Source organism: Syngnathus acus, chromosome 8, assembly GCF_901709675.1.
Source record: "Syngnathus acus chromosome 8, fSynAcu1.2, whole genome shotgun sequence".
Taxonomy (NCBI): domain Eukaryota; kingdom Metazoa; phylum Chordata; class Actinopteri; order Syngnathiformes; family Syngnathidae; genus Syngnathus; species Syngnathus acus.
Genome location: NC_051093.1, coordinates 3998626 through 4016410, shown reverse-complemented (window position 1 = coordinate 4016410; position 17785 = coordinate 3998626). Strand labels below are relative to the sequence as shown.

Sequence of the window (17785 nt, the reverse complement as noted above, 5' to 3'; positions counted from 1 at the left end):
ATTTTTTCTTTCTTTCTTAGAGCAGCGTTGCGGTTAGTCACACGTCTCAGCGGGACGGAGGCCAGTTTCGGTGGCGTCCACTCCGGATGAGAACGTCGCTTAGTCACCGTTGCAGAGCACCGAGAAGGCGGAGATGAAGAGGGAGCGCCTCCCCGCTCACAAGCCGATTGGTCGCTACTCTTCGGCGTCCCCGCCTCTTCCCCCCGGACTGTCACCGAGTCCAGGGCGGGGCTCACACGCTCAAACCCGGCACAAGAAAAACTTGGGCCGGGTCGATGCATGGAGCAGTGTGGGAAGGCTGTGTCCGTCGGTGGGAAGCAGAGACGCGGACGGCCCGGTTCCATCCTCCAGGGGCGCCGGTGCGATTGAGAAGCGTGGCCGGATTTGACAACCCGGCGCCGGCGAAGGATTTGTGGCGACGCCGGAGAAGGAAGGAAGGATCCTGGCGGTGCTGGTGGTTGGGTGGGGGTGAGCAACCGAGAAGAAGCGTTTATTTCCAGCTGGTAACTCGTCAGGATGATGTGACAAGACCCAAGGGAGAACGCGGAAATCGGATTTATTCCCCCGCCGCTGGAGATCACCCGAGCCGCCGGCTTTGAACGGTGAGTTGCGGCTGATTCCACCAGCATGGTGGTCACGCGTGTGGAAGAAGGTCGAGGGAAGAGAAGCGACCCTCCTCTTTTTCCTCCTCATCCAGCCTCATGATTTACGCATTTATTGAGTGTATTCAGTTTCCCAGTGGAAGTAGCAGGTTTCTTTTATTTTCACCCCCATTGGAAAACTAAACGTGCTTTCATGAGTCACTCAGTTCACTTTTATAGGCTTGATTGTAACTTTAGAAGAAGAAAAAAATGGTGTTTTAGCAGCTGAGGTTGTGTAAAGGTATGAGGAATGCTGCTGAATAATCATCACGGGGTGAAGTCACGCCATCATCCTCGTCGTCTCCGTCCCACTACATCATCTCCTCCCTCCTCCTCCTCCTCATCTTGATCCTTGAAGGTTTTACACATTTTACACGACAACAATTCCTCAACAAATAAAATAGATATGCAGGTAATTGTGTAACTCGTCCTATCGAATGAATCGTTGTACTTGTCACTATATGTCGCTGGCATACAAAATTAACTAAATGATCATTTTTAGTGACTTTAGATCATTTCCTGTGGAGCACCTGGTGGGCCTAAAGCCAAGCAAAACAGCAGGCTGGCATGTGAGGGGAACACAACCATGTGCTTCCCATATTCTTGCTCGTTTGAACCTGAAAACTTTTATTCCTGCCCGATTGTTTGAATTATGCTTCAGGTGGGCCCTGACCCCCCCCACTCCCTTGCCTCCCCGCTGCGGTTTATTAGAAACTGCTGAGTTATTTTGGCAGACGTGACACAGAAGCACATGGGCTTGAAACCTTATCGCATGGAGGAAGGGGAGGGTGATCATAGCTGGGCATGATGTAACCGCACCGATAAAGCCGGGCGAGTCCTGGGCCACCGCGCTGGTATTGGGGTAGTTGGGGAGGGGGTCTTGTGTTGACTGTCTGGTATGTGGGAGTTTTTTTTTCAGGGGTTCTGCCCTGCAAGTCGTGCCCGCGTGATTCCTGGCATGCTGTCTGACTGTCTCGCCAAGTTCACCCAATAATTGTTTACAACACGTAGTACGGCATTGACAGGTTGGGTTCACTTGGGTACGGCGCACAATGTTGACATTGCTATCAGTTAAGGGCTTTGTTAATTTTTGCTACCTTGGAGGGTTTGCTGGAAATGTGACTCTACAGAGCCTCTGCAAAGTGATTTAGTTTGAGTCCAGCCACCTCAGCGACCCACATTGTGATAAGCGGCCTAATGGCTTCAAGATGACGACTCGTGAGAATAATTTTGCTTTGGCGCTCGCTCTGATATGACACAGACGTTATTATTGAAAATAAGATTCCAGGAAAGACTCTCTTGAAGGTTGTGCTTCAAAACGGGTTGCGTGATTGCTCGTTCTGGATCAGAACTGTTACATGTGTGCAGCTAAAAATATACCAAGACCCCCACCCCCTACCCCAACCCGCAAAATCGCGACTTAAAGTGTCTATGAAAGTAATTGCCAGGCATAGTTCATTTCATATTTGTGATGTCACGATTGGTTAATGTGTGTGTGTGTAGAGGTCAGACATGTTAACCAACTTGTTCTGCCGCCTACTACTATGACTCCCGCGTCTCATTTCAGACAATTGGAATACTTGCTTTTATGTAATTGCTTATCATCTGCTCGCACTCTGACTGGATGTGCACGTCGGGTCCAATTGCCCAATTTTTATTTTCCATATCTAATATAAATCTCGAACATTACAAAGCATTTAGTTAGTGAATTATTTTGATTACGTAATGATGGATATGCATGTTTACATCAGATATGCTTTCTCCTTCATTAAGATTGACAGTGGGTGGTTTTGAAATGTGTTTATTTGATTTGTGTAATGTGGCAATGGGTGTGTATACATCAGTGTTTCCAAACCTTTTTCTGAGCCAAGGCACATATTTTACAGAAGAAAATTTCATGTCACACCACCAAACAAAAACATCCTCAGTGCTAACTTGACTGTTAAAACAAAGTTATAATCGCACCATTTGTATTTTACTTTGAGAAATTCCCGCTAGCTTAATGCTAACACATGATAACACACAAACTAGCGTCAGTGTTGCCGTAGCTAAAATTGGGCCTTTTTTTTTCTTGGGTGTTTTGTGGGGTTGGAACAGATTAATGGAACTTCCATTATTTCAGCGGGGGAAGATAATTCGAGACGAAATTTGTTTTACGTGAAGGGTATTCAGATCAAATTTCCAAACACATTTGAAAGAGGCCTGATTCTGATCCGAATTCAGTGTTTTTTTTTTTTCCCTTCACGCTGCTCTGACGCACATTCCAATTGTGCCACTTGAAAGCCAAAAAAAAAAAAAAAATGTGTGTCACTTGAACCACGCAGTGTCAATCCAGCTTTTGACAAAGTCGGGAACAAATAATAGTTGGAACAATGGCGTGTGACGAGTGCTTCTTCAAAGGGAATGTAAACAGATGCTTTTGCCTTGTCTTCGCTGCTTTTAATTAGACAGGAAGTCTTTTGCTTTCCGTTTGAAGCCGGCGCACATTAGCATTGTACGGCTGCCGCTTGCTCTTCCTGGAAATGCACTTTGCTGGGGTGCAAGTGGGTTTGTGTGACTCACGAGCGGCGCCCATCACGGTCGATGCGATGTCGCTATTTTCAGGTTGACCACCTTCTTTACCTGCTGGCACTTTTGGAAGCCAATTCGATGCATTTGAAATCGGTTCCTAGGCATTTTAATAACAACATTCCTTTGCCGCATTCCCTCAAGGATCAATCTCTGTCGACAAGACGTCAAAAAGTCAATCTTTCATAATATAGCACCCTCGTTAAGCTAACAGGCGGCGTTTGCGGGGAACAAGATGTGTCATTAGGGTTGCTGGCTGCCGGGCTTTTTGGGTCGCGGCGTGCTGTCACGGTGTCTGGTGCCTTTTAACCTCGGGGCAGAGCTGCGTTTGGAAACTCGTGGGAATGCTTTGTGTATTTTCCCAGAACCAGCGGCAACGATGACTCCTTGAACTTTGACTCCTGAGCGGAACTCTTTGAGGGCGTGTCTGTCGGCTGGAGATTAGCCAAGGATGTCTTACCTGACACCTTGGGACAGAAATATCCACGTAGGCCGCGTTACGAGCGGACATGCCACGCGTGGGTGGAATCCCTTTGACGCCGCGTCGAGTTACGAGATTCACACAAGCCTCCGTTACGCCGGAGTAACTTGAGGGTGAACTTGTAAACAAATCGGTGTGGTAAAGATGCTTCGCTATCACTTCTCGGGAAAGTTATGTAGGAGGAGGGCAAGTACTGTGCTATATATTAGCATTGGCCTAAATAAAATCATTAATAAAATAATTGATTCCACCACTCGATACCGTATTTTCCGCACTATAAGGTGCACCGGATTATAAGGCGCACTGTCGGCTTTTGAGAAATTTTGAGGTTTTTATAGTCCGGAAAATACGGTACTCTGACCCGATGGGTCATATTAGAAAGTCCAGACATAAATACTGGATCAAAATTGGGCGTTGTGTGACTTGAGCAAGCACGTGAAGCCGTCTAGCGCTACGCTAACGTCGTGTCTCCTTTGCTAATGGCGTCCATATGCGGCCCACGGGAGTTCCATGCGGACAGCTTCAACGGCCCCACCAGCATCGCATACCACGCGCCACACTCACTCCAACGGCCTTCCCAGAAACCAGGGTGTGTTTTGGCCTCTCGCCGCTTAAAACACAAGAGGCGAGCCACACGTTTGGAATACTGCGCTTTTTTTCAATTTTTTATACGAGCCGTCACTTCAATCCGTTGGAGCATGATGAATGTTTGTCAGTCAAGAGGCGGTGAGGTGGCGCCCGGCCAGACGCTGCCGGCGGATTTTAACAAGCACCTGAACCCGGAATCCAACTTTCCCTTTCCCTCCATCACATGCTGCCAGTTTTTTTTTTTTTTTCCAGTTCTCCTTTTCGCACGCTGACAAAGCGGGTGGAAAATGATGTCAAGTCTCTGTTTTTACGCTGCCCGCCACAGTCACAAAGGCGTCGCTCTGAATTTGTGGCGAAAATAAACAAAAGTTGTAGTTGTCCTCCCACTTGGAGAGAGTAGAAAAGTCTTTTTGTTTGCCTCTTTCCTCTCTGCCTCGCTGACGTCATCTTTCCTGACTGCTTGGTGCCCCCGCCGTACGACAATAATTGCCCGGCTGCCCACTGAGTCTCTCTTTGCGAGGCCCTCGTCCTTCTTGCATTCTGCAAAGTGACATGCTCGGGTCTTCCTGTGCCTTCCTCCTGGATTTTTCCACACTCTTCTATCTCCCAGTCCAGCTGTCACTCCTCCTCCCCCTCCATCCTTCCTTTGTGCTTGAACTCGCTGGACTTCATCTTGATGGCACCGCCAAGTCTGAATGTCAGTGTATTTAAAAAAAAAAAAAAAAAAAAAAGTTTGACCACTTTTTTCAGACCATTACATCTTGAATACCACTGATACTAACTACCGATACCACTAGTGTTTATCAATTAATGTAATGTCAAAAATGTGTAATTGTAAAAATAAATATATCAGAAAATAAAGTACAAAATAAAATCAAAAAATGGCGTAATGACATACAGCAAATTTGTATTTATTCCGTCATGATGTGATTTTTCACGAGCATCTGCTCATTGCATCATTCATAGAACCGGCCCCGCCTCCCTGTTTGAATCTTCCTCCTGAAACATTACATCACAAATATTCCTTATATCTAATGACATTACACTTGTTTCAACACACTACATCAGCACGCAAACATGATTCCTCCCTTCAAAAGTCATGTTGATGCCGAAGCCTCTTTAATAAAACCGCCCCCTCTTTTGTGTAGCAGGTTCAAAGAATCACAGTGCATAAATCACATGACCTGATTGTTGCAAACAAGAAAGGGAAACCTGAAGATAAGACTGCAGCTATTGCCTATTATTTAAAACAGACACACTAAGAGTAAGTAATCTCAGTCAAGTTCGTCTTTCCAGCAACTAATCGGACTCACATGTGACTTCGGATATGTGCTTTCTTTCCACGAAATTGTTATGCAGTTGATTAGGTGTGTGTCTACGTGTCCTTGTATTGAGCATTAATAGAGTCAGTCTTTGTGTTGCAAATCCCTCAAGGAGATGTTTTTAGTGTTCTTGTATATTCACATACTATAAAATGAGTTTTCGGTGAATCAAATTGAATCAGTGAATGTGACTTTGTAAAGCTGGCTGAACTGGCCATGCGGCATAAAGGGCAAATACCTGGTGGGCCGGCTTCTTTTGGGGCTGACGATAAACTGATTGATTGACTGGCACTCATTGACGGGCACGCCCGAGCAAGCTGTCATATTAAATCCGATTTGTCCTCCGTTGTCCTCCTTCATCTTCTCCAACGAGCTAACGAGGCAAAATTCCCCTTTGCTAGCGGTCACACGACGGGACGGGATGCCTGCACGTCGTTTCCGCGCTCGTGTGGACCGGACGTGTTGAACGCATCCCGTTGTGTGTGTGTGTTTATATGTGTGTTTCCTACCCCCCCCCCTTCCAACCCAAACTACCTTTGCTTCCTTCCCTCCCAGTACCCCGACCTCTCCGTGCTGGTGGTCCTTTTGTGGAGTATTTTTATCCGCTTCAAGTGATTTTGACACAAAAATCAACCGCAATCATCTTGGTTTATACTCACAAATAAAATAATTATACCCAGTGGGAATTTGCTTGCTGCACCAATTCCATTCATTGGAAAAAAAGAAGCTTGCTCCTGATTTTGACCCCCCCCCCCTCCCCAATTAGACAGCACAATAAGCGTTGTTGAACATCAGGCGGCACAATGCGGGCTTTTGTGGCCTTGATTCATGCTGATATCATGCTGGAAACTATTTGGACGGCCATCACATGATGTTTCTCCACTTACTCGCTTTAAGGAGAGAATGTCAAACTTCCTCCAGACAATCAATGGCTTGTTTCAGAGGGCAATTTAAGGTGCGGGTGGGAGCTGCAGAAAGTACTCATTTTGTCTGAGTTATGACTTTTAGCACGGCTGTGCGGCGGCGTTTTATCAGGAGAGTTTCACGATAGGTCAGCGCTGTACTTCACTGCCAGAATTTCTTTTTCAGATCGGCCATAGGGGAGAAATTCACTCAGCAAACCTTGTCACAATGCCTCGTGTGATCTCTATAGTACATTTCTGGCAAGTCAGTTGAGATTTTGCTGAATTTATTTGGAATTCTTCTCAGCGAGCAGCCTAACATACTTTGTTGTGACTTTTGTAGTAGTGTTGTTCCATGTTTACCTTTTGAGATGCTAGCATAGCCTCTGATGTTGAGTCAAATTCAATTAATCCAGATTATTATATACCGTAATTTTCGGACTATAAGTCGCACCGGAGTATAAGTCGCACCAGCCATAAAATGCCCAAAAAAGTGAAAAAAAACATATATATGTATATAAGTCGCTCCTGAGTATAAGTCGCCCCCCCACCCAAACTATGAAAAAAACCGCGACTTATAGTCCGAAAATTACGGTATATATATTTTTTTAACATTTGTCGCTACATTGACTGCTACTTTGAAATCTCTGCCACAGTGATCTGTTCACTTCTGAGTTGAGGTCAGTTCTCGGTGAGTGTCACAGTCCTGTTGAATTTCATGAATCACCCTGAACATTCGGCCCCAGGCGGCCTTCAGCCTTTTCTCCGCAGTGTGCTTGTCGCGCATAAACTCTCTCTAACCGGCTGGTCGCGCAGCTTGTAAACGCAGGTGTACGTCCAGCCGTTGTAAGATAAGCTTCATCGCAAACAAAAGCGCTTTCAGCTTCCTCAGATGCAGTCGGCGGGTCAAATTAGCTGCTTATCGGAGGCTCGACTTCACAAAGCAGCCGTTTGAGAGCGCCGGGACGATTTAACAGCGTGTTCCAGGGTGTTGCAACTTTCAAAGCTGTCGTCGTCTGCTTCCTCGAGATTGCAGAAACAAACAAGGCTCGCCGTCACTTGAGACATGACACAGATTCACTTAGCAAATCTTGGTTTTCAGCTAATATGGCGATAAACAGAACTATGGTCGCAGAATTGTTCTCACTTATCAGCACTCGAAACAAAAGTAAGATTATAAGACGGTCTGCACAGTGAGTAAATAATTAACCGGTGGGGTTTAAATATTTCAAAGCATTGAGTCAGCTTTGCGTGTAATAATGTGTCACCAAAGCTCACGCTGATATTTTATTCCCTGTGTCAGGATATTGATGGTGCCTCCTACTAAAATACTGTAATATAAAATTTGCTAGCTTCTCTCAGCTGCTATTGTTGATATTGAGAGTGGCTCGGTAGGCAAAATGTCAGACACAATCAAGTTTAAGCGGCACAACGGGCCTTTTGCTTGTTTTTCTTGCGAGCCTTTTTTTTTTTAACGTCGCACCAAGCCAGCACATTTGAAATTCATAGCTATAAATATACCGCATGCCGAAGGCCCGCTTTGAGGATGCCATTTATACTTTTAGGAGCTATTCATATCTCTGGCGCACCACACTGTCATTTGGTAAACACTGTTATGAGCGTGAGGCCGTCTGGGAAGAGTAGCTACTCTATCCTTAGTCTGAGGGTCAAAGGGCGTTTGGTCTAACCAAGCGCTAATCTGTGGAAAAACAGTTAAAACAAAAGTACGGCATATACGCCAGACGTCTTGGCTGGGCTGCGCTCGCCCGCCCGCCATGCCCGGCGTGTAGCCCCTCTGCTCGCCGCGACACTTGATCTCAGGGTCAGCTGCGTAGGATATTTCTGCTGCGTGTGTGTTTTAATGTCGTAAAAGGCTGGATGGCCGTGACAGCCTGTCGCATAGCACCACGGCCCTTCACGATGACAGCAGCTCCACTGGAACGTCCTGAGAAATGAAAAAAATAAATAAAAAATGACAGTCTCAGAGTTGCACTTATTTCAAGAAGATATACGTTTCTTATTTAAATAATTGTGAGGCGCCATCTTGTTAGAAAGAAATCAAGTTCAGTCATTTATTTATCTATTGAGCTATGTCTAGCTAGCTAGTTTAAGTAGCTTAAGTCATTTAGCAATTGTCTACCTCGTGTGTTAAAAATGTTTTTTCCCCAAATAAAAAGGTCCTTTATATAGTATCTATTCAGTTCCAAGTGGGTGAGTGCGAGGGGGGGGAAACCAGTTTTAATTGTGTCATTTCCTTGTATTGTTCTCGGTATCAAGGCCCGACTCCGAAATGACGAAAGACGAAACAATAGCGGCTCTTGTAGTAACTGACCAAGGCGGCAGCCTCCCTGTTCCAGTTTAAGGTCAGACGTGCTTATTATTTACAAGTTGATGTTTGGCTAAAATGTTGCGCGAGAATAGTGTGCTGCATGACATCACAAGCAGATACGCAGTGGCCCGAGACCAGACGGCGTTCATGCAGTGATCCGGACTCATCACATTAGTGAGGTCGTACATCAGAGGAACCACTTCCTGCTTCTGACTGTCCACAGTTTCCTCCATTTTTTTTTTTTAATTAGAGCCTTGAAGTTGGTTTTACCCTTGACCAAACTCAAGGTTGTTTGAAGAGCTCCACCTGTGATAGACAACCGTGTTTTTATCCGCCTGACTGGAGGACAATTTCTTTGAAACGATTCCATGGACGTAACAATAACAATAGCTCAAGTCCAGCCGATTTGTTCTGCCTGTCAGCTTCTGTCATCGGGTCCCGTCCAACGTGCGTGCACCTGGCGAGATGTCAGCTGTGTGTTTTGTCTGCGCTCTCCTCCTGCCTAATGGATGCTGCATTTAAAAAAAGCCACGCAAGACTGCCTCCACTATCCTGATTGAGGTAGAAGTGTGTGTTTTTTGGGAGCGAGGCCTCACCAAGACATTTGAAAGCGTGTCCACGTGAAGTCAAAACAAACCCTGATGAAATCACGGCGCTGTAAAGAATGCGGCGGGGAACGCAAACACGCCGCCTATCAGTCGGATAAAACGCACTTCGCCTTGAAAGTGAGATTACGACCCAAGCGGGACATTCGAGTGAAATCGTGGGGAAAAACACCAAGGCGCTCTTAAGAATTTTTCAACTGCGTGAATGTGACCATGACTGATAGTGCGGCCTCGCTGATGAAAGAGGCTAATCCTCCAGTTGGAGCTAGGTGCCAAACTCATGTTCATCTGTGACTTTCCTCCACGGCAAGGACATGGCTGCCGCTGGAGGGAATGGCAGCCTTGAGGCCTACTCATTTCAATTTGAGCCATTTAAGTTGTCTTACATGAAGTGCACATAAAGAACCGCAAATGGCAGTTCGTCTTGGCAGAGTGGAATACTGGAGGCAGAATGCGGGAGGGGATTAGGGGAAGAAGCCCTCAAGCAGTAGCAGAAGAGCATGTGCAGAACAAAAACGAAAAAAAAAGCAACCTGGTTTGCCAGGAGGCAACATCGATCATTTGAGCAACCCAACTTGTTTATCGGGGAGGAAAAACATTGACTTGCGTCTGTGCATCCCTTTTAGCTCGGCTCTGATCTGATCTGTGCAATGAGAGAGCGCCGCTGTTAGCGCAAATGAAATAAAATTAAATGGCAGGCTGGCTGCGTCATAGCACTGAGACTCTGAGGCGAGAGCGCCGTTAATAAGATGACAGCAGGGATGAAGCCATTCAGGAGTAGATACAGTGAAAGAATCAGCTTTTGCAACTTCAAGCACTTTGTGAAGTAATATTAGAGTAGGAACAAGATGTTAGCCATGCTATTTAGCTAGCTAGCTAACTACCTTGGTTGCAGGTCATATCTTAGCACAGGGGTGTCAAACTCATTTTTTTCGCGGGCCGCATTGTAGTCATAGCTTCTTTCGGAGGGCCATTATGACTGTCAACCCAAATAAATGTATGAGCACCTCATATTATATACAGTAAAAGCAACAAAACAAACTGACAAACAACTCGTTTTCAAATCAGACGAGTAAAAACTGGTTAAATATTAAAAAAAAAAAAGATATTAAAAGTGAAGACAATTTGCAATTCTAGTAATGACACACGAATTTGATGCACAATTTGTCTTCGCAGGCCACATAAAATGATGTGGCGGGCCGTATCTGGCCCCCGGGCCTTGAGTTTGACACCTGTGTCTTAGCATTAGCTTGAATTGTTCCAAAAGTGATATCTTGAGTGAACATGGTCCGCTGGCCATATTTTAATCACTTTTTGATCATTGAATATCTCAGAAAAACTATTTGTAGTCTTCCATGATTTACAAAGTTGAAAATGAGTTCTTCACCCAAACTCAAGAGCTTCCTTTTTCGCCTTTGTTCATCACTCTGGCAGTTGGCAAACAGTTTATAACGCACATCAACTGCAGCTGCTAATGTAATCTTAGCCGCTAATGTAGGAGAGAGGAATGTACTACTGCGCTTTTTTTTCTGCCTTGGCTAATTTAACAATAGCTTTATAGTGGTTGCGGTTTGAAGCGGGTGTACTGTTCTGCATAACATCATGTTATGAAACCAAACTAATAAACTGTTGACTAAATACGCCTCCTTCGATCAAAATCGAGCATTATTCTTTCCTGTTAGCTCATGTTGGTGTACCTAATGAAGTGGGCTAAACCCATGAGAGGTCTTTGTGGTTTTTCACTTCCGTTGCTATGCGACGTCAAGCCAATCGTTACTTGGTCGAAAGCAGAAGCTCAGAGGCTTGCGGTGAGTCGGAATGGCTGTGGAAGGGCAGATGTGGTCCACAGCAGGGACTCGTACTGGAGAGCACAGCATGGGGCAAGTGAGGACATGATTTAGCCTTACTGCAATGACATCATCTGTATCCACCCATCCAGTTTCTATAGTGCTTGCAAGCACTGTAATAAATCGACACTTTTTTCCCATGTGTGTTTTGGAGTGGGTATTCCCCCCCCCTCCCTCCTTTGTAAAATAAGGTTTACTAGTTGACCAGTAATTGCCAGAAATTCCTGCCCCTCTGATAATGTTGCTAGCCTGTGATTTAAGATGTTACCACAAAAATATGTCAGGAAAAGCCAACTAGAACAGCTGAACTTTACTGGGGTTAATCTGGACCACTTAAAATGATAGCAGCTGCGTGCTGCTGACTCCTATTTAATCATTTTAAATGTAATTGGTTATTTATGAACACGGACACATCCCCTGTTATGAGGGTGTGCACACTTGTGCAACCACATAAACTCAGTCCTTGTCTACGATGAACAGTTTTAGATGACGGGAAGTGAAAGATGCAGTAAAAAGGCCTGACTGTGAGGCGATGAGTTTTTATTGCGCAGCGTGTCGACAGGGAAGTGAGCACTCCCACTTGTTCGACTCTGGAGATCGTCCAACACTTAGTTCAGCGTAGAAGATGTTTCAAAAAGTGCTGTTTTTCTTCTATTTCCGCTTCCTGTGGGTGGAATGGAATTTACTTCTTCCCAAGAAGATTCCCATGAACTAAATTTAGATAGTGACACGCAATGTTCTGGCAGAAGCTCCTCCGAGTTCCCGTGCTGCTAAATCCATCCATAGTGTCAACAGCGCCCTCTAGTGGAGTTAATCCATACTGCGAGTTCCATCCTCGGTCCTCCTTGAGTTTTGATGCTTGCGGTGACACGTGACATAATGTTGTTCTCCTCTCCCCTCCTTTTTTATGCGCGTGTAGCTGGCAGGCCTGTGGTGAGGATACACAACATGGCAGAAGCGCGGCGGGAGAGCACCAGTAGTCTGCAGAGGAAGAAGCCTCCATGGCTGCGATTAGACATTCCCACAGCTCAGATGTCGCTGGACGAGCCGCCCACTTTTGTTCAGGTGACCCGTTCATGACGATTATGATCCTGTTACAAACATATTTAAATAGCCTTACAATGGACAATCTTATTAAAATAATATATAATAGCTGTCATAATTATTATTAAATACTGACTCTGACTCTTATTATATTGTGAATTATTACATTAATGAGTGTGTGGTGAAATATATTTGATTGTTATTATGTTTATTATTTACCATTATTTGTTGTTCAAATATGAAAAAGTGAGCAGCATTTGTAAAGTACACTAACAATCAAGTGCGAGCTGAAGTTTGTTGTTTCATTTTGCAGCCGGTAAAGAGGCAAGGTTTCCTACGCAGCATCAGCATGCCAGTGGAGACGTCTCACCTCCAGTCGCCGCCCCGAGACTTCTTTGACAGCCGGCGGCCGGTCCTGCAACGCCAGTCGTCCATCACGCAGACCATCAAGAGGTGAAGCCCGTGAGGCTTGACTTGCATAACGACAACCTTTTACCTTTTCCTGTCTTTCCCACTTTAACCGTCTGCTTGGCCCGCCGCTCGATGACTCCATCGCTGCACTCTTGCTTCTCACTTCCTGTTCTTCTCTTTGTTTCTTTCTTCTGTGTCCCTCTGTGCCTTCCTCCTGCCCGGCCACAGCAGCAGGAGGGTTCACTTTGAACGGATTAACACGGTGCCCGTTAAGGGCCAGCGGGCTGCCCGTCGCAGCGCCAGGAAGCACCACTCGCTCTCCAGAACCCTGCTCAGGTATGCAGGGAAGCCCCCCCCACACACAAGTCCGAGAGCACGTGGTGCTGGATGTGCTGGTTTGGTTTTAGCATTCACCGCACATTGTTGGGATCCATATTTGTTCACGTGTGTGTCTGTGTCTCCATGACACGCTATTCTTGTTTCCACTCACAAACACGCCCAGACATGTTCCTTCACGCTTGAAGGTGTCATCCTGTCACCGTCCCGTTCTTATCTTATCACGAGCACCATAATTGTACTTCCCTTGATCTGAACGCCGACTGCTTGTTGGCGGCAGGGGCACGGCCGACTGGTTCGGGGTGAGCAAGGATGGCGACGCCACGCAGAAATGGCAACGCAAGAGCCTCCGCCACTGCAGCCTGCGCTACGGCAAGCTCAAGCCGCAGGTGATCCGCGAGATGGACCTGCCCAGCCAGGACAACATCTCGTTAGCCAGCACCGAGACGCCGCCGCCGCTCTACGTGCCCTCCTCCTCGCATGGCATGCAGAAGGTAAAAAAAAAACTGCCAACTGCCCGTCAATGATTTAAAGTATCTTTTAAAACAGGCAAACAATTGCCTCAAGAAAGACCCCGCTAGCTTCATGCTAACAGTTAGCTATATTGTGATGTGTAATGTTGTCATGACAGGACTCAATGGTATAAAAAGTTTTCCAACCACCACACACTAAATATTCGAGAACCGATTCTCGCTCCAGATCGTCGACCCGCTGGCTCGCGGTCGGGCCTTCCGCATGGTGGAGGAGGTGGACGGCTACAGCGTACCGCAGACGCCCATCACACCCGGGGCAGCATCGCTCTGCTCCTTCACTAGCTCGCGCTCGGGCCTCAACAGGATACCCCGCCGACGCAAGAGGGAGTCGGTGGCCAAGATGAGCTTCAGGGCGGCGGCGGCTCTCGTCAAGGTGAGCTGGCGTTTTGGGCTTGATTAGGAACACCATCTCAAAATGTGTCTCAAAAATTGTTTGTATCAGGGGCGCTCCATACGGGACAGCACTCTGCGACGGACACAAAGACGCAGCTTTACTCCTGCCAGTTTCATGGAGGAAGACATCGACTTTCTTGATGAGCTGGACACGTCCTTCTTTGCCCGAGTGAGTCCGTTAAAAAAGAACGTCCGCTGTATATTTGCACTAATTCTTTTCTTTGGTCAGGATGTCCTGATGCACGACGAGCTGTCCACGTACGCGGACGAGGTGTTTGAGTCGCCGTCGGAGGCGGCGATGAAAGAGGCGGAGCATAGCGACAAGAAGGATGAGATGGAGCTGACGGGAAGCGCGCTTGATAAGACGGCGCTGGAGAGGAGTCACCTGATGCTGTGAGTTACCGCCTGTAGATGGCGCTATAGCAATACTGTATTGACCACTGTGCTTTATTCAGTCTACTGTAAATATAAACTGTACAGTTAACCAGTTAATTTAGAAGCTTATTAATATTCATTTATAATTTATTTTGATTTATTTTGGGGGTTCTTGCGCAGACCTTTAGAGCGCGGGTGGCGCAAAGCCAAAGAGGGCGCGCCGGGCCCGCCCAAGGTGCCCTTGCGTCAGGAGGTGGTGAGCGTCAACGGGCAGCGGCGCGGCCAGCGAATCGCCGTGCCGGTCAAGAAGCTTTTTGCCCGCGAGAAGAGGCCGTACGGGCTGGGCATGGTAGGCAAGCTGACCAACCGCGCGTACCGTAAGCGCATCGACAGCTACGTCAAGAGGCAGATCGAGGATATGGACGACCACAGGTGCTCATTAGATCTTCGATTAGATAGATTAGATGTTGTTAAGAATTTTTTTCCCCTTATCTCTTCCGCCTGCAGGCCCTTTTTTACATACTGGATCACCTTTGTACACATGCTCATCACCATCCTGGCTGTATGCATCTACGGCATCGCACCGGTGGGCTTCTCCCAGCACGAGACGGTTGATTCTGTGAGTGGACGCTTCACGTTAGACTTCTTCATGATGAGAGCGGGATGTGTGACGCTCTGGTCTCATTTGCGCGTGCGCAGGTTTTAAGAAACAAAGGCGTGTACGAAAATGTCAAGTTTGTACAGCAGGAGAACTTCTGGATCGGGCCGAGCTCGGTGAGCACACACACACATTTAAATGCTAAATTTTTGCCTCGCTTTTTAGCTAACAAGCACTGGCAGAGCTAGAAGGGGGGTCACAGGGGCACTGCCCCCCCCAAAAAAAATGCTTGCCCCACCTGATGATCGACTTTTGGGTATTTTCCAATTTATATCGTTGCCTACAGGAGGCGCTGATCCACTTGGGGGCCAAATACTCTCCATGCATGCGGCAGGACAAGCAAGTGCATGAGTTCATCAGGGAAAAACGAGACATCGAACGCAACTCGGCGTGCTGCGTGCGAAACGATCGCTCCGGCTGTGTCCAGACCTCAGAAGAGCAGTGTTCGGTCTGTAGCCGGATCGTTTGTGTTCTACATAGTAACGCGTGAGCCATTCTGACTCGGGGTTTTTTTTTTACGTCCAGAGCACTTTGGCTGTGTGGGTGAAGTGGCCCCAGCATTCCAGCAAACATCAGCTCAACGGGAAAGACAGACAATACGGCTCCGTCTGCCACCAGGACCCGAGGTACAGATCTCCAAGCGCATTTGTTCACGGTCAAGAACCCGCAGGCTACTAACGGCACGTATCCTGCCAGGATCTGTCTGGAGCCCGCCTCGGTCGCGCCGCACGAGTGGCCTGATGACATCACCAAGTGGCCAGTGAGTGGAAATGCCGTAACAAAGATTCTCTTGATTTTTGAATGAGAAATCAGTCAAACGTGCGTTGGTTGTTAGATTTGCACCAGGTACAACACAGGGAACCACACCAACCTGCCTCACATTGACTGCACCATCACGGGCCGACCCTGCTGCATCGGAACCAAAGGAAGGTGAGGGGAAAAAAAATATATTTAAAAAAAATTCATTTATTGGCTCTGACGTGACCTTTTCTTGTCCAAGGTGTGAAATCACATCCCGGGAATATTGTGACTTCATGAACGGCTTCTTTCATGAGGAAGCCACTCTCTGCTCACAAGTAAGCGAGCGCCGTATGGCCTTTTTATTTTTTGTAGGCCGGGTTTCAATCTTAGTGCTCCATCTTGCAGGTGCATTGCATGGATGATGTATGTGGACTGCTGCCTTTCCTCAACCCTGAGATCCCGGATCAGTTTTACAGACTCTGGCTCTCGCTCTTCCTGCACGCAGGGTGAGTCTGTGGGCAATTTATCTGCGCTCTGCATTGTTTACAATTGGCAATAGAGGTCAGCAAAACATTCCTTTGGTCGAAATGAAGCTCCTCAACTCACTCAAACGTAGCACCAGTTTTTTGAAACATCGTCGATACAGTTGTTCCATCAAACGGCTTCAGTGTTCAGGTGTACCTAATATTGTGGGCGGCGAGTTTGGATAACTGCCAGCCGAGTCGTCGCAGTCCATTCAAAGGAATGCATTAATTTAAAAGGAGCTTTAATTCGTCTTTATGCTTTTGGGTGTCGGGGCTAATTGAAGAAATTGCCCCCGTGAAGCTTTACTGGCACTGAATCACATTGGCTTAATAGGATTATCTTCCTCGGCACGTGCCAAGGCGACATTGTACCATGTAGCGCTCAAAGTCACGCGGCCTCCTCCGGTGCCGTCCTGCCAGGATCCTTCACTGCATGGTGTCGGCGGCATTCCAGATGACCATCCTGAGGGACCTGGAGAAGCTGGCGGGATGGCTGCGTATCTCCATCATTTACATCGTCAGCGGCATCACCGGCAACCTGGCGTCGGCCATCTTCCTGCCGTACAGAGCCGAGGTGAACCAGAAATGACTTTTAGGTCCCAGTTTGGGTTTTTTGAAAAAAGGCTGGTAAAGTAGCAATCAATTCTGATTGAGCCAATGCAAATAAATTGGCGTGACACGAGATTTGCCTCGCTCAGGTGGGACCGGCGGGCTCCCAGTTCGGCATCCTGGCCTGCTTGTTTGTGGAACTGTTCCAGAGCTGGCAGATCCTGGCGCAGCCTTGGGTGGCCTTCACCAAGTTGCTGTGCGTGGTGCTCTTCCTGTTCGCCTTCGGCCTGCTGCCGTGGATCGACAACTTTGCGCACTTCAGCGGCTTCGTTTCAGGCTTCTTCCTGTCCTTCGCCTTCCTGCCCTACATCAGCTTCGGCCGCATGGACCTGTACCGCAAACGCTGCCAGATCATCGTCTTCCTTCTGGTCTTTGTGGGCCTCTTTTCGGGCTTGGCCGTGCTCTTCTACGTCTACCCCATCAAGTGCGAATGGTGCGAGCTGCTCACTTGCATCCCCTTCACGGACAAATTTTGCGAGAAGTACGACCTCAACGCGCACCTCCACTGACCCCCCCCCCCCCCCCCCACCACCTTGCCAATCGGGTCACAACGGGACGTTTTGAAACCACTTGAACTCCACGGCGAGATGTTTTTCTACTCGAGTAAATATACGAGCAACGTGTCACATTGTGTAATCACCCCCCCCACACCACCACCACTACCACCTGCTCAGCCCCCCCCCCATGCACTCATTATGAGGCTCAGCACTTCACCCGGGCTCTGAAGGACTGAAGCCACTGCTGGTACACAAAAGAGAAAGAGCCAATTGTCATTTATGTTTCACTCTTAACATAAAGATTTTTAACAGGAGGAGGATCGGGACCACATGTGGGGAAAAAAAAATCATACCACCACAATAACACCAAAATCTGTTTTC

The 17785-nt window shown here is 47.3% G+C and overlaps 1 protein-coding gene across 4 annotated transcripts; it reads left to right on the top strand.

The window, feature by feature from the left end:
* Window positions 1–251: 251 nt before the first annotated feature.
* On the top strand, window positions 252–17426 carry rhbdf1a (rhomboid 5 homolog 1a (Drosophila)). 4 transcript variants are annotated; one of them, XM_037255736.1, is made up of 19 exons: window positions 252–602; window positions 12203–12348; window positions 12641–12780; window positions 12970–13074; window positions 13355–13568; window positions 13774–13980; window positions 14050–14169; window positions 14230–14393; window positions 14556–14807; window positions 14883–14994; window positions 15075–15149; window positions 15320–15481; window positions 15559–15659; window positions 15730–15793; window positions 15869–15963; window positions 16034–16109; window positions 16180–16280; window positions 16719–16872; window positions 16997–17426. In XM_037255736.1, the coding sequence occupies exons 2-19, from the start codon at window positions 12232–12234 to the stop codon at window positions 17414–17416; spliced, it is 2679 nt and encodes an 892-aa protein (XP_037111631.1). In that variant the 5' UTR covers window positions 252–602; window positions 12203–12231; the 3' UTR covers window positions 17417–17426. The 4 variants fall into 4 exon arrangements, with proteins under 4 accessions (XP_037111631.1, XP_037111629.1, XP_037111633.1 ...); XM_037255734.1 differs by having other exon boundaries at window positions 12967–13074; XM_037255738.1 differs by lacking the exon at window positions 16997–17426 and having other exon boundaries at window positions 12967–13074; window positions 16753–16868.
* The last annotated feature ends 359 nt before the right edge of the window (window positions 17427–17785 follow it).